Source organism: Sciurus vulgaris (genome assembly GCF_902686455.1).
Source record: "Sciurus vulgaris genome assembly, chromosome: 8".
Lineage (NCBI taxonomy): Eukaryota > Metazoa > Chordata > Mammalia > Rodentia > Sciuridae > Sciurus > Sciurus vulgaris.
In genome coordinates, this window is record NC_136468.1 from 87,652,371 (window position 1) to 87,665,106 (window position 12,736).

The following is a 12,736-nucleotide window of genomic DNA, read 5'->3' on the forward strand; positions in this document are numbered from 1 at the left end:
TTTTTTTTTTTTTGTTTTTGTTTTGTTTTTTTCCTTCTTCTAGATTTTAAAAGGTTTATTCACTATAGAACATTTTTGGAACAGTGTTAAGGAAAGAATAAAAGTTTCTCTCTACTCTTTTGGTAATATGTGAATGTCATTTTTAGAAAACTGAGAGCACAGAGACTTTATAGTTTAATACCTAACCCTTCCGGCTTAGCGTTCACATAGATTTCAAGAAATGCTTTGCTGTGATGGTTAAATTAAAAGTATCTTTAAAAAAGGAAAAAAATTAGTGAATATAGGTTCACCTTCACATTTGTTAAGCTATGAAAAAAGTAACTGTACAGTAGAGAGCTCTGATAAACAGGGCCAGGTGACCAAGATCAACATCAGCTATGGTAAGTCACGGTGACAGCATGTACCCTCGATAGGATCTGATGAAAACAGCACTTTAACTCTGTGGTCTTCCAGACACCCAGAACCCCAATCTAATCCTGAGACAAATGCCAAACAAATCCTAATTCAGGGACAGTCTTGGAAAAACCTGGCCAGCTTTCCTCTTAATTGTCAAGGTCTTCAAAAACAAGGGAAATCTGAAAAAGTGTCATAGCCAAGAGAAGCCTGAGCAAACATAATGACTAAGTGTATTGTGGTCTCCTGGGTGGGCGCGATGGAGTTTCAAAAAAGCATTTTGTTAAACTGGAATTTTATCTAATAGCACAGTAGATAATCTTTCTTCCAAAACAATGCAACTATAGTGAAGTTGGACATTGCCCTGTTTTTACCGTTGCTTAAAGAGCCACTTAGCTAGAACTATTTGTGCATACAGGCTTTGAACATGGCAAATTTGAGTTTGACACCCAGCTCAGCCTTAACTGGTCATTTGGCTTTGGGTCAGTGCTTGAGCTTTAGAAGTCTCTCTCTCTCTCTCTCTCTCTCTCTCTCTCTCTCTCTCTTTTTAAATCTGTAAAATTAGGATGATAATATTGCTGAGCACTTAGGATTGTTGTAAAGATGAAAGGAAAATGTGTGAGCAGAGTGCTTAGTGCATGTCACTGCCCTGTAAATATAGCTCTTTTCATTATGAGTTTCATCTCACCTCGGGGCTATGAAAAAAGGCAAATTAGAAATAGATAAAAGGTTGAACCTGTACTGGGGGTGGGGAGAAATAGGGTCTCCAAAATTCAAGAGTGGTCACCACCAAAGGCCACAGGAATGAGATTTGCAAAGGGTCTACTTTCTTCAGAAGCCTCTTTTCACAGGGAGAACAGGAAGGATCAGTTAGTTTAAATTTTTAATTCTACTCTGCCTGGTGTTTTCTTTCATACTCGATATAGTCATTAGGCCCAAGAAGTCATTAAAGTGTTTAATAAGGTTATTAAATTGACTAACTGCTGCTGCAGAAGCCATTTCCATAGGAAATCCATATGATTGTAGGTATGGAACTCTGGGGCTGTCCTCTGTGGCTGACAGGCTGTCAACATTCCCTTGAAGGATGGTGGGCAGGTCGTGAGGGATGCGTCTAATTAAGAGATTATAGGTGAACCTGGGCTGCCTGGCTGCGCTGTTCATAGCTGGAAGTGTAGTGAAACTTCACTAATTCCTACTAATTGCAGGGTGGGGGAGGAGAGGCTTATCTGAGTTATAGAATATTTTAAAATAAATGTACTTTTATTACATTCAAAGTACATATTTTAACTCCAACTAGGCTAACGAATTGTTGCCTGGTACAGGTCTTAGGGGACCAGGTTATTGAAGATATCAGAATGATTTTCGATTATTTCTATGTAAATAGGTACTTCTAGAGTTCTTTAGGGTGTTTGAAAACAGTTTGTTCTCATAGATCTTCAGCATTGCCCTCGTAGCCTTCTGCTGTTAATTGGCACACTCTTAGAGGAAGAGGTTTGTTAAATTAAGATAAACTTTAGACCAGCTGTGAAATAACTTATCATTAATACATGGAGTCCAAGAACCCACGTGGATGAGGTTTTATTTCAGCTGAAGTTTAATCCGCCCCCCAGGCGATTTATTTGTTCCTGCAGGCATTTACTTACTCATTAACTGATATTAATGGAGGACACTGGATGCATTAGGTACTCAAGTTTCACAAGACAGCATGAGCTGCTCTGTAGGTGCATAGCTCCTGGTAGAGGGCACCTACAGGTGATCAGAGTTCAGGACAGCAAGGTGTGGTGAGTAGAAACTGTGCCCAAGGCATGACCAGAGGCAGTAGGGGCTCAGAGGAGAATCAAATGAATTAGACCAGGAGAATCTGATAAGGTTTTCTTTATTGTATTGTATTGAAAAATGAATTGGAGTTAGCGAAAAACAGTAGAAGAGAAGTTTAAAAAAAAATAGGAAGCAGAGAGTAATCCAGAGATAATGGCTTGTTCAGAGGCACAGAGGTGTGAAGTGGCATGTTGTGCATGGGGACATAAGCTTAGCTTTTGAGATAAGTAGTGGGGAAGTCCTGAAAGGCTGTGTTAGCTAAGGAGTTTGAACTTGACCTTGAAGATTATGGGAGAGCCTTTGGTGGATTTTACACAGAGAAGTGACATCATCAGATATGTTTTGGAGTTTTCTTGTCTTAGTGTGGAGGGTACATTGGATATGGGCCTGAAGCTCAGTTAACAGCTCTTACATTAATGTTGGACAAGAGGTTCTTGAAAAGGCAGAGGTAGAGGGAATGGAGTTGTGGATGACTCCATGGAGGGGAATCTGAGGGACTTGGTCAGTGTGGATTTGAGGGGGTGAGTCAAAGAGAGGAGTCTTGGGGAGTTGGGTTTCTGACTGGGGTAGTTGAGGATGCTCTTCACTGAGGTGAGGAACAGAATGATGTGGGAGGGTGTGGATACCCATTGTTTATGGGACTTCTGGGTGGATCAGTCTAGAGCCGGATACATGGGACAGCTTCCAGGACTGGAAGGAGCCATGGGAGCTACAAGTTCATGCAAGGTGGTTGAATGTGTTTGGACAAAGTCACCCTAAAATTGCAACAGGTGTAAAGATCAGCAGCCTTGGACTGTGCATGGGGTTTCAGTAATGTTTCAGGGAAGAGGGAGGGAAGAAAAGTTCACCATCCACAAAAGAATAGTGATATTTAGCATTCAAGCCAAGTTAAAAACTTTCAGGATTGAAAAAACAAATTGGAGTTCTAGTGCCATTATGAATTTTGAGTGTACATTTAAAATGCATTACTGTGTTCTTAGAAGGCCCTTTCTTCCTAGCATGGATTTAGAATATGTATTCAACCTACCTTTCCTGAGATAAAGATTAGAGTGATAATAGAGTCTGAGAACTCCAACCCACTGAGATGAGGAAGAGATTCTTTAATTTGTTACTGTGCTGTCTATTTCTCTTTCAAGTATAAAGTGCCTGTGTGAAGTAAGTATTGTGAAATCTTTAGATCACTCTACCTTTTGCTGAAAAATCATGCTGCTAGAGTATTTGTATTTTTAAAATTTGTTAGTTTTGTTTTGCTTGGTACCAAATATTAAACCCAGGGGCACTTAAATACAGAGTCACATCCCCAGCCCTTTTTTTTTTTTTTTTATTGTAAACAAATGGGATACATGCTGTTTCTCTGTTTGTACATGGCGTAAAGGCATACCATTTGTGTAATCATAAATTTACATAGAGTAATGTTGTTTGATTCATTCTGTTATTTTTTCCCTTCCCCCCACCCCTCCCACCCCTCGCCCAGCCCTTTTTATTTTTATTTTGAGACCGGGTCTTGCTGAGTTGCTTAGGGCCTCGCTAAGTTGCTGAGGCTGGCATTGAACTTGTGATCCTCCTGCCTTAGCCTCCCGAGTCTCTGAGATTACAGGTGTGCACCAGCCTGACAATGGGTTCTTAAATTAGTGATTTTTACTTCATAAACAGATTTGCAATTGATTTGTTAATTTCTTAATGTTGGTGTCTGTGGAAAAGACCTCAATACTAACAGCATTTTCCTTCCTATGTAATTACACTCCATATTCCTGTAGCACTTAATGAAAAATATCCTTTATTTTTGCAATTCGATCCATCTCACAAACAGGATTGGACAGACATCCATTTCCCATTTTTCCAGATGTAGAAACCAAAGCTTAGTGAATAACTTCATAATTTAAAATGTGAGTGAGAATTTACTTCTAGGTTCATGACCAGAAATTCAGTACTCTTTCCACAGAAAGGGGCATGCTGTTCAATATTTGTATGTGTTAACATTGGGGTGACAGTGAACAAGAAGTTAATGACAGCCCTTACTTTTTTAAGAGCTGTTTGCCATTGCTACCATCATTCATTAATATGTTGGGTGGCCTGGGGTATGTGGCATTGCAGTAACTGAATTTTATAGTTTTAGTTTGAAAAAAATTTTTTTAAATCACAGATTTGTGGCAAATTGACAAATATGTTTCTGTCTTTTTGTTTAATCTGGATGAAGGCCCAGTATTTCAGTAACAGATGCCTGTCTTCCTTCTACTGAGTGGAACACTGAGCTGTTGGAAATAGTTAATTTTCCTTTTTGTTTTATCTAAGGACATCTTCCTCTTCAATGGAAAAATGACCCAGCTAACATCCTCCAAGGGAGCGTGGCTTCCATGTGACCTGGTGACTGGGATCCATCCTTCAGTTCTGCATCAGGCACAGTGCCAGGGCCCACACACTATTTTTAGGGACTGTGAACATGTTTTAATTCCTTTTAAAATGAGAAGAATGAACTTTTAAGTCAAAGAAAGGCTTTAATATGTAATACTTGTACTTCCTTCCAGTGCAATTGTGTGGAGGAAAGGGTTGGTGAAGGCAAAAGTGCCCAAGGCCTGTGAAGGCCAGAATTCAGCCCTGAGTGTGTGCAGGGTGGGGAGGCAGTGGCGGGAAAAGATCTACTCTGGACCCGTGGTCTTCTCCTTTTCCTAACCTATTTATCTTTCTGTTCATTGGTTCCTTTTAAAAATTGTGTATATGTGAAAAGGACTGCAAGAAAATGACTTTAACACACACACACGCGCGCGCACGCATACAAACGCCTGATACTGAGGTTGAAAGCACAGAAGCAGAGTGCCTAGGTTCTGCTTTTGTTAAATTTTTGGGCAGGATCTACTCTATCCCTGACCCAATAACAGCAAATTTAATTAGGGGACATTATAGATACTTCACTTAAAATTATTTTTATAGTTCCTCTTATAAGTTGGAATAGGCTTTTAAGAAATGATGGCCTAAGTGTTCACAGCACTGCTCTACCTTATTTTTATTTTTATTTTCTCTATCTCAAATTTATTTTAAAAATACACAGTGAAAAGATTTTAAGATATACCTTTTTGGCACATTATCTCATAATGCCCACATGTTGAGGGCAAGCAGTAGGTCAGAAGTCTCAAATGCAAGGCCCAAGTGTGTATTGCTTTCGAAGGTGGTACTTGATAGGGGACAGAAGTTATTTTCAGGAAATGTGGACTACTTTGCTGCTTTTAAAAACTACTTTGTACTGAAAACACCCACTTAATTATCTGCATAATTAAGTGGAGTGCTCTGTCCAGAAGATGAAAACAGTTTAAACAGACAGACAGACACACACACACACACACACACACACACACACACACACAGAGTGACAGGTGATGGGTGCAAAGCATAGACTACCAGGAAAGAGCCTGGGCCGGGCCTCTCATTCTGCCTCTTGGATGTGCTAAAACAAACAGAGGTGCCCGTGGTTCAGCTTAAAGCCCCAATCTTAACAAAAATGAAAATATTTAAAATCCAATTAGGAAATTCATGATTGCTGAGTGAACAAGTTATACATTGAAATTTATCATACCAAACAATACTCTTTTGTTGTATATGTTTTCATATTTCAAACTTAGTAAAGAACACTTTAAAAAAGGTATTGTTTTCAGTGCCATCTCCTGTTGCCTGTTCTTATCTCTAAAAAGGAACAAGAATTAACCACTATGAATGCTTTTTTTTTTTTTTTCAAACATCTCTTTTACCTGGATCACAAATATATGAAAATGAATTGATTTAATACATGGTAAATATATTTTAAAAATAGAAGTCTTACATAACAGATGGTGTTCATCTTTCTAATAGCAAGTCACCACTGCATATTCCCGTGAGGTGGGGCTGCTCACAGTCAGTCGCAACTCTCATTGTGTACTTTGCACCTGATCTTCACCGCCTTTCCTTATTTGTGTTCCAGAAAGAGATCTGCCAGACATGACGTGTAGTTTAATTTAGCAATAGTGAAAGTAAGAAATGACTGCATTTAAAATTTGTGAAAGCTATGAACTTATTTTTTATGATTAAAAATTAGTTTTAGAGTCTATCTTCCTAAGTTACCTGTAACACTTCCCATAAGCACAGCCAGTCAGGTTTGCATTATTTTAAAAATTCCACTTGTGGCTAAGTGTTTTCTAAACTTGCCTGTGGTGCCTGATTCATGAACTTTACTTCTTGTTTTTTAAACTACGACACACACGTAGCTAATGCTCTTTCAGTTTTGTTCGTGTCCAGTCATTTCTCTCAGATCTTTCTAGCCTTACTTGCGATTCTGAAACACTTTTCTTCGTGATGCCCTTACAGGAATTTGTAAGTGTCTGGGTCCGAGATCCTAGGATTCAGAAGGAGGACTTTTGGCATTCATATATTGACTATGAGATATGTATCCATGTAAGTATGCAGTCTGTGGTCAATGGAAATTAGAAATTTTAAGGCGACATATGTTTTATGGGATGCTCTGATATAATTAAAATTGAAATTTATAAAAGCTTTCCTAATTCAAAAACCCAATTTGAATGATTACAACTAACGCTTGTGTCTTAAATGAAGTAGTAAGATGATTCCTAAAACTGAAAAATTGCTTAGTTAAATCCTTATTGTACCTTTTAAAAATATTAATATTTTAATGTTTATTGCCTTCATGTGTAAAGATGTGAATACATCTAAAATTCATGGCTTAAGAGTATTTATACCTCATTAATGATTTTTCTTTATGATCTGTTATAATGTGTTTCTGGATAATATATCAGATGATAAATCTGAAGTTTGGAGAGCCTACAGTGTTCCTGGGAAAAGGTGTAATATTTTACACATAGAATCAGAAAGTAGGAAATGAATATATGCAATTAATTTGCCTTAGTCTAGGTTCTGAGTAATTAACATCAGGAGTAAGCAATTAGAAATGATATACCTTGTCTGGAAATAATACTGTATTGTAATCTCTTGAATAATTTTTGCGGTGTGTGGTCTTCTGTGATCATCTTGAACAAGGCTCGGCAAAGATTTCCTGTGAAGGGCCAGGCAGTAACTGCCTTCGGCTTTGGGGACCATTTGTCTCTGTTCCATTCAGCCACCATTTCTGCTGTTGGAGGGCAGAAGCAGCCACAGTACATGAGTGAATGAGCCTAATTGTGTTCCATAAGACTATTTGCAAAGACAGGGCCCAGGCCAGGGTTTATTGGCCCTTGATCTTGAAGATAGCCTATACCTCTCTTAGGAGAATAGAAACTGGCTCACAATTTATCTGTGACAACGTAGCACAAGTGAAATAAAATTTAGCCATCATTTAATCTTGCCATTGTAAATATCCAAGTTGGTATATAGACACCCAAACACCAGCCATCAAAATTTTCTTTCTTCTTTTTTCCTTTCAAAATTCTCCAACTTAAGAAATAAACTGAATTAAAACTCAGAACTGCCTGTGTTTAGTGGTTATGTTGTAGGCCATTGTGAGGCTATATATTTTTCTTTTCATTTTATTCATAAGCTCACACCAGAGGTGTGTTCTGTGTGGAAAATTATGAGCAAATAACAATGAGCATTTGAAATAAAATGAAATTCTTTAGTTGTCTTTTTAGTGCCTCTGAAAAATTTGTGAGTCCTTATCACCCAGTTCATGGGAGGCATGAAATTTAATTATTCTCAGAAGATAATGAAAAGCTAATGAATAACATGCTTTGAATTCAGAAACCTCTACTGGAGCCCAAAATTATGGGGCTCCACAAATGATTTTGTGGTATTCTAGCATTTCTCTGAAATGCTAATAAATTGACAACGAACAAATCTTAACTCGGTGGAGAGCAGAAACCAGCAAATAGATTCGGAGGAACTTCATCAATTAGTGATCTCAGTATGGGGTGATCCTGAAGAGGCACCTGCCCATTATACAATTCCAAGTTGATGATGGGGATAGAGAGTTCTAGACAGCTTCTGTTAGATGCTGTACTGATGGAGCTTTGCAAGTAGTGAAGGTGGTGATTGACTTGCTTAAATTAACCTCAAGGGAAGAAATATCAGGGGATTCTGAAATTTTAACATTTATTTGGAATTTTAAGCTAGTAGGTGATAGAGCTGGATAGTCCATCATATATTCTCCTGAAGCTCTCCTGCGAATGAAGGGGCTCATAGATAGATCTTACTCTGGTATAGGTATAGGTATGCAGTGGATCTTTTGTTTACTAACATCCAGTGATTATGAGCATGGAAATTAAAGGGAGTCTTAAGTTGACCCAGCCTGTGCTGGAGACGTCAGCAGGCATTACAGTGGCCTGGTATTCTCTGGGGAGAAGATACCGAGAGAATATTGGCCCAGACCTCATTAGGGCACTAGTTGTGGTATAAGCCAGCCTGCTTGCTTGGGATCCCTGAGGAACAGCTTGGTGTGCTCTGCAGCCCCCCACAGAACATTATTGTGTCATAGACTCCTAGCATGTTTGCTGCCATGTCATCAAGGATGGTGTTTAGAACAGTGGTTGCTGTGAAGGCAAATCTCTTTTTTAAAAATATTTTTTAGATGTTAATAGACCTTTATTCATTTACTTATATGTGGTGCCGAAAATCAAACCCAGTGCCTCACACATGCTTTTGAGCTCCAGCCCCAGCCCCAAGGTGACTCTCTTAACTTCTCTGTGACCTGAGGTTTTTTTGAACTTTATAAAGTTCAGACATATCAGGTACTATGTCACCCATTTCATGGAACTGTTTAAGAACTAATGCACATAATCACTTAGCTCTCCCAAGGAAAATGACTGCTGATCTTATTAATTAGCAGAGTAATTATTTTTGAAACAGTACACATCTTATTAGAAAAATAAATTTCTCATTTGGAATTGTAAAGATTATGAAATGGAATTTCACACAAATATACATAAAGAACAGAGGTATTTTGGGGGACCAGTAGATACAAATATTTGTCAGTTTCTTGTTTTACCTGAAGGAGAATATTTACCCATCTTGTATTTACCCCAAGGAGAAGCATGAGAGCTTAGCTTAGGATGGGGACTCAGTAAGTGGCCTTTTCCAAGTCTGTCTCAGGATAGCTACAAGGAAACCAACTCCTAGTAACTAATAATAATATCAGTAGATAATATTTGTCCAGTGCTTCTTGTTGATCCTCACACCACCCTCTGAAATAAATAATGCACTAGTCCATCCCTGTTTCACTACTCAAGAAATTGAAGGTCAGGTGACTTGCCCTTTAACAGAACCCAGACTGGATTTTGGATCTGCCTGTTCTGCCTATGTGCTGATGGCCATCTGCATGTGCCCTGCACTGCCCTCTTGACCTGGGTCACCCCCCCCCGCTCATGTCTAGTAGAGAAGGCAAATGCCAGTCTCCAGTGGAGCAGCGATTTCAGGATACCTGGTGATTTGTGTGATTCCTAGAGACAGTCATATGGAGGCGATGAAGACCTCTGTGACTCTCATGAAGGACCACAGCTCCTCCAGCCCTGTGGGTGGCGTTAAGACACAGTAGACAGGCCTGAGTTCTTACCAGTCAGTGACATTTTAGGATTTGTTAAATTTTTTTTTTTTTTTTAAATTCATCCTTGATGGCAATGTTCACAGGTGAGCAGGTGCCTCCTTCAGAACTCAGGGTGTGGTTGGGCCATCCCTACCCTGGGAGAATACTGCTCACGCATGCCATCTTGGCTGATCTTGGGGCTGAGATGTTGGTGAGTTAGATGCAAGATTTCAGAGTACTGGCATAAACTTAAATATATTTTTAGTGGTTTACATCCTACCTAGAATAAATATGGGGCTCATATTATGAGATATAAGGAAAGCATTTTTTCCTCAGGTGAAGATCATATTTTTCTATTTTTCTATACAGACTAATAGCATGTGTTTTACAATGAAAACATCCTGTGTAAGAAGAAGATATAGAGAATTCGTGTGGCTGAGGCAGAGACTCCAAAGTAATGCATTGCTGGTGTAAGTGATTTAAAGAACATATTGAGTAAACTTTATTATGATAGTCAATATTTAGAAATTGGTATGTATTAAGTATATAAGAGACAGAGGATTTTTTTGGCTTCTTGATTGCATATATTGCTTTAGTTTTGAGGCTACTGCATCTGAATTTGAAATTTACCACGTTTTTGCCAATTTTCTTAAATATTGACCACGAAAAACCTGGAAAACATTTAAAGATTTTTTTTAAAAAGTTAATTGATTTCTGCATATTGTGTAATAGCTGTGTGCTAATTATTATTACACATGATTTTCCTTCATTTTTAAGGGATTCCTGTAACTAAGTCACCTTCATTTGGTCATTAAAAAAAAAATTTTTTTTTTCCTTTTTCATAAGACAACTGCCAGAACTTCCATCTAAAAACCTGTTTTTCAACATGAACAATCGCCAGCATGTTGATCAGCGTCGTCAGGGTTTGGAAGATTTCCTCCGAAAGTAAGTGTACAGAAATTCTGTGGCCAGACAGCAAGCGCGCAGTAGGGGTCTGTTGGCACTGCTGGGGAGGATGTTCCTGTTTCTGAAGTGCTGGTTGGCTCTCCAGCCCGACCCGCTAGCCTGTGGCACATGTTCATCGCCTGTATTAGAGCACCATCTTGTGGCTCACATCACATGGTACATATTTGGGACATTTTTTCCTTCTAAAAAAGAACAATGAATTGAGTCAGAGGATCAATAGATGATAGCTTAAAATGTAAAGCAGATACCAATTACTTGGGAATTCAGCTGACAGAGGTAAAATCTGCCAAGAAACAAATTGCTTTATTATAAAAAGGCACATCTTTAAAATTGTCTTCATTTACAGCATTTGAGATTGACAGGCCAAAATCATCTTTACTGTGGGCTGCTCATACCGTTCAGGGATCTGAGGGGAATGGCTTCATTTTTCCCTTTAGGGGGAATGTTCGTAAAGGAGTATTGGTGGTGTTTGAATAGTTCCAGTGGGTTAGCTCTGAATTTCTCCGTGAGAGCCATACTTCCACAGAGCTATTTGAATTCACACTTCTAGGATTTCCATTGTCTCACTCATCAGAATGCCAGAGAGGCCATTCCCTTGTCACCCTCGATTTGCACACAGATTCTGAGGCCAGGCTGCTTGTGTTCAAATCCTGATTCTGCCATTTACTAGCTGGGGTCTGGGGCAAGTCTTTCTCCTCCCCTGTGCCTGATGGGGTTTTCCCATCAGTACAATGGGGTAACCTACCTCATCAGGTCATTGAGGGGATTAATTGGGTTAATGAACATAAAGCACCCACAGTAGTATCTGGCATCTAATGTGTCTGGCATATAATGGCTAAATATTGATAATTATTATTTTACTGCATTTAGACATGAAGTAGCATTGAGCTTATTTTCTAACTTCCCTTTTTATAGATAAGGAAATGGGGTGGACCCATGTGACTACTAGTTAGTGGTAGGTTCAGTCTCCTGAACATTCATCCTTTTTTAGTGGCTTCAGGATCTGAAATCATCTCCTTTTGAGTTCACTAAATAGGTCCCGAGGGCTAGCCTGAAATAATATACTGCCTTCTCCCCATATGGCTCACTCATAAAGGGTCTGGGTATTAAGTATGCACATGAATATTAATATTTATTTCTATTAGATTGACATAGTGCCTTTCCTCTGAAGGGGTCATAGAGACATGCAGAAAGAGTCAAGCTTATAAATTGAAGGAGAACAGGGAAAGGAAGAGAAGCCAGAGGAATAAATATGAAGAGAAGAGACCAGAGAACTGATCAGTGGAGCTGAGGCCTTTGAAAACATTACTGTGGTATTCTTCTTGGTGTCACAAGCATGACAGAACAAAAAGCTGGTCAAGTTTTTTCTGCCTTTTCCCTTTGGGGACAGCTCTGATTTTAATTGTTTCCACAGGGCCCAGGTGGCTGATGGCCTTAAGATGTGGTCCCTACAGCCCAAGTTTGCGGAGCGGCCTTCACTCCAGATGCTGCCCCAGGGAAGCTGTGGCCTGGCCACCACCAGGGAGAATTGGGAGGGGGTGGCTGAATCCCCAAATCCCGGCCAGCACTGGGAAGCAGCTCATCTTCTGTAGCATAGTCTTATTTGAGATAAAAGGACAGCACCTGTCCCTGTATTTGTCATTAGTTAAGCACAGGACACATGGTTTTGACTTGGAATCATTTAATTGTTTTGAACACGATCTTTTCATCTACCATTGCTCTACTAAAATTAATGACCCCAGGGAGTATCCTTTGGCCACCATGGAATTGTGCTTGGACAGGCCATTTTTGTGTACTGCATTGTTTGGCTGTTTGCAGACGTCATTGATAGAAAGTATACTGATTTAGGAGCTCAAGGAGCTGGATTCTAGGTCTCTCAAAAGTCTTGGCTCTTGATTGTTTTCTTAGCTACAGAATTTTGAAAGTCTTTTAATTCTTTTGAGTCCCTTAACTCCTTCGTGTTTCTCTAAAGTAGGGTAATACATTCTATGCATTGCCAACCTCAGGGTGGTTGTCTGTTCAGATGATTTGCTCAGGAAGGACTCTGAAAACCCTATGGGGCTCCTT

General features: G+C 39.3%; 1 protein-coding gene across 11 annotated transcripts in view; it reads left to right on the top strand.

Annotated features, from left to right (window-relative positions):
* Nucleotides 1–12,736, top strand: part of SNX10 (sorting nexin 10) — a 92,910-nt gene that overhangs the window by 59,298 nt on the left and 20,876 nt on the right. For 8 of the 11 annotated variants that reach the window (XM_079150704.1, XM_079150705.1, XM_079150703.1 and 5 more), the window contains 3 exons: nucleotides 6,544–6,630; nucleotides 10,073–10,173; nucleotides 10,550–10,648. In XM_079150704.1, coding sequence (XP_079006830.1) covers nucleotides 6,544–6,630; nucleotides 10,073–10,173; nucleotides 10,550–10,648 — 287 coding nt within the window. Of the gene's footprint in view, nucleotides 1–2,039; nucleotides 2,175–2,206; nucleotides 3,367–6,543; nucleotides 6,631–10,072; nucleotides 10,174–10,549; nucleotides 10,649–12,736 lie in introns of those variants that run through there. The other 3 variants (XM_079150700.1, XM_079150701.1, XM_079150702.1) reach the window with 3 other exon arrangements.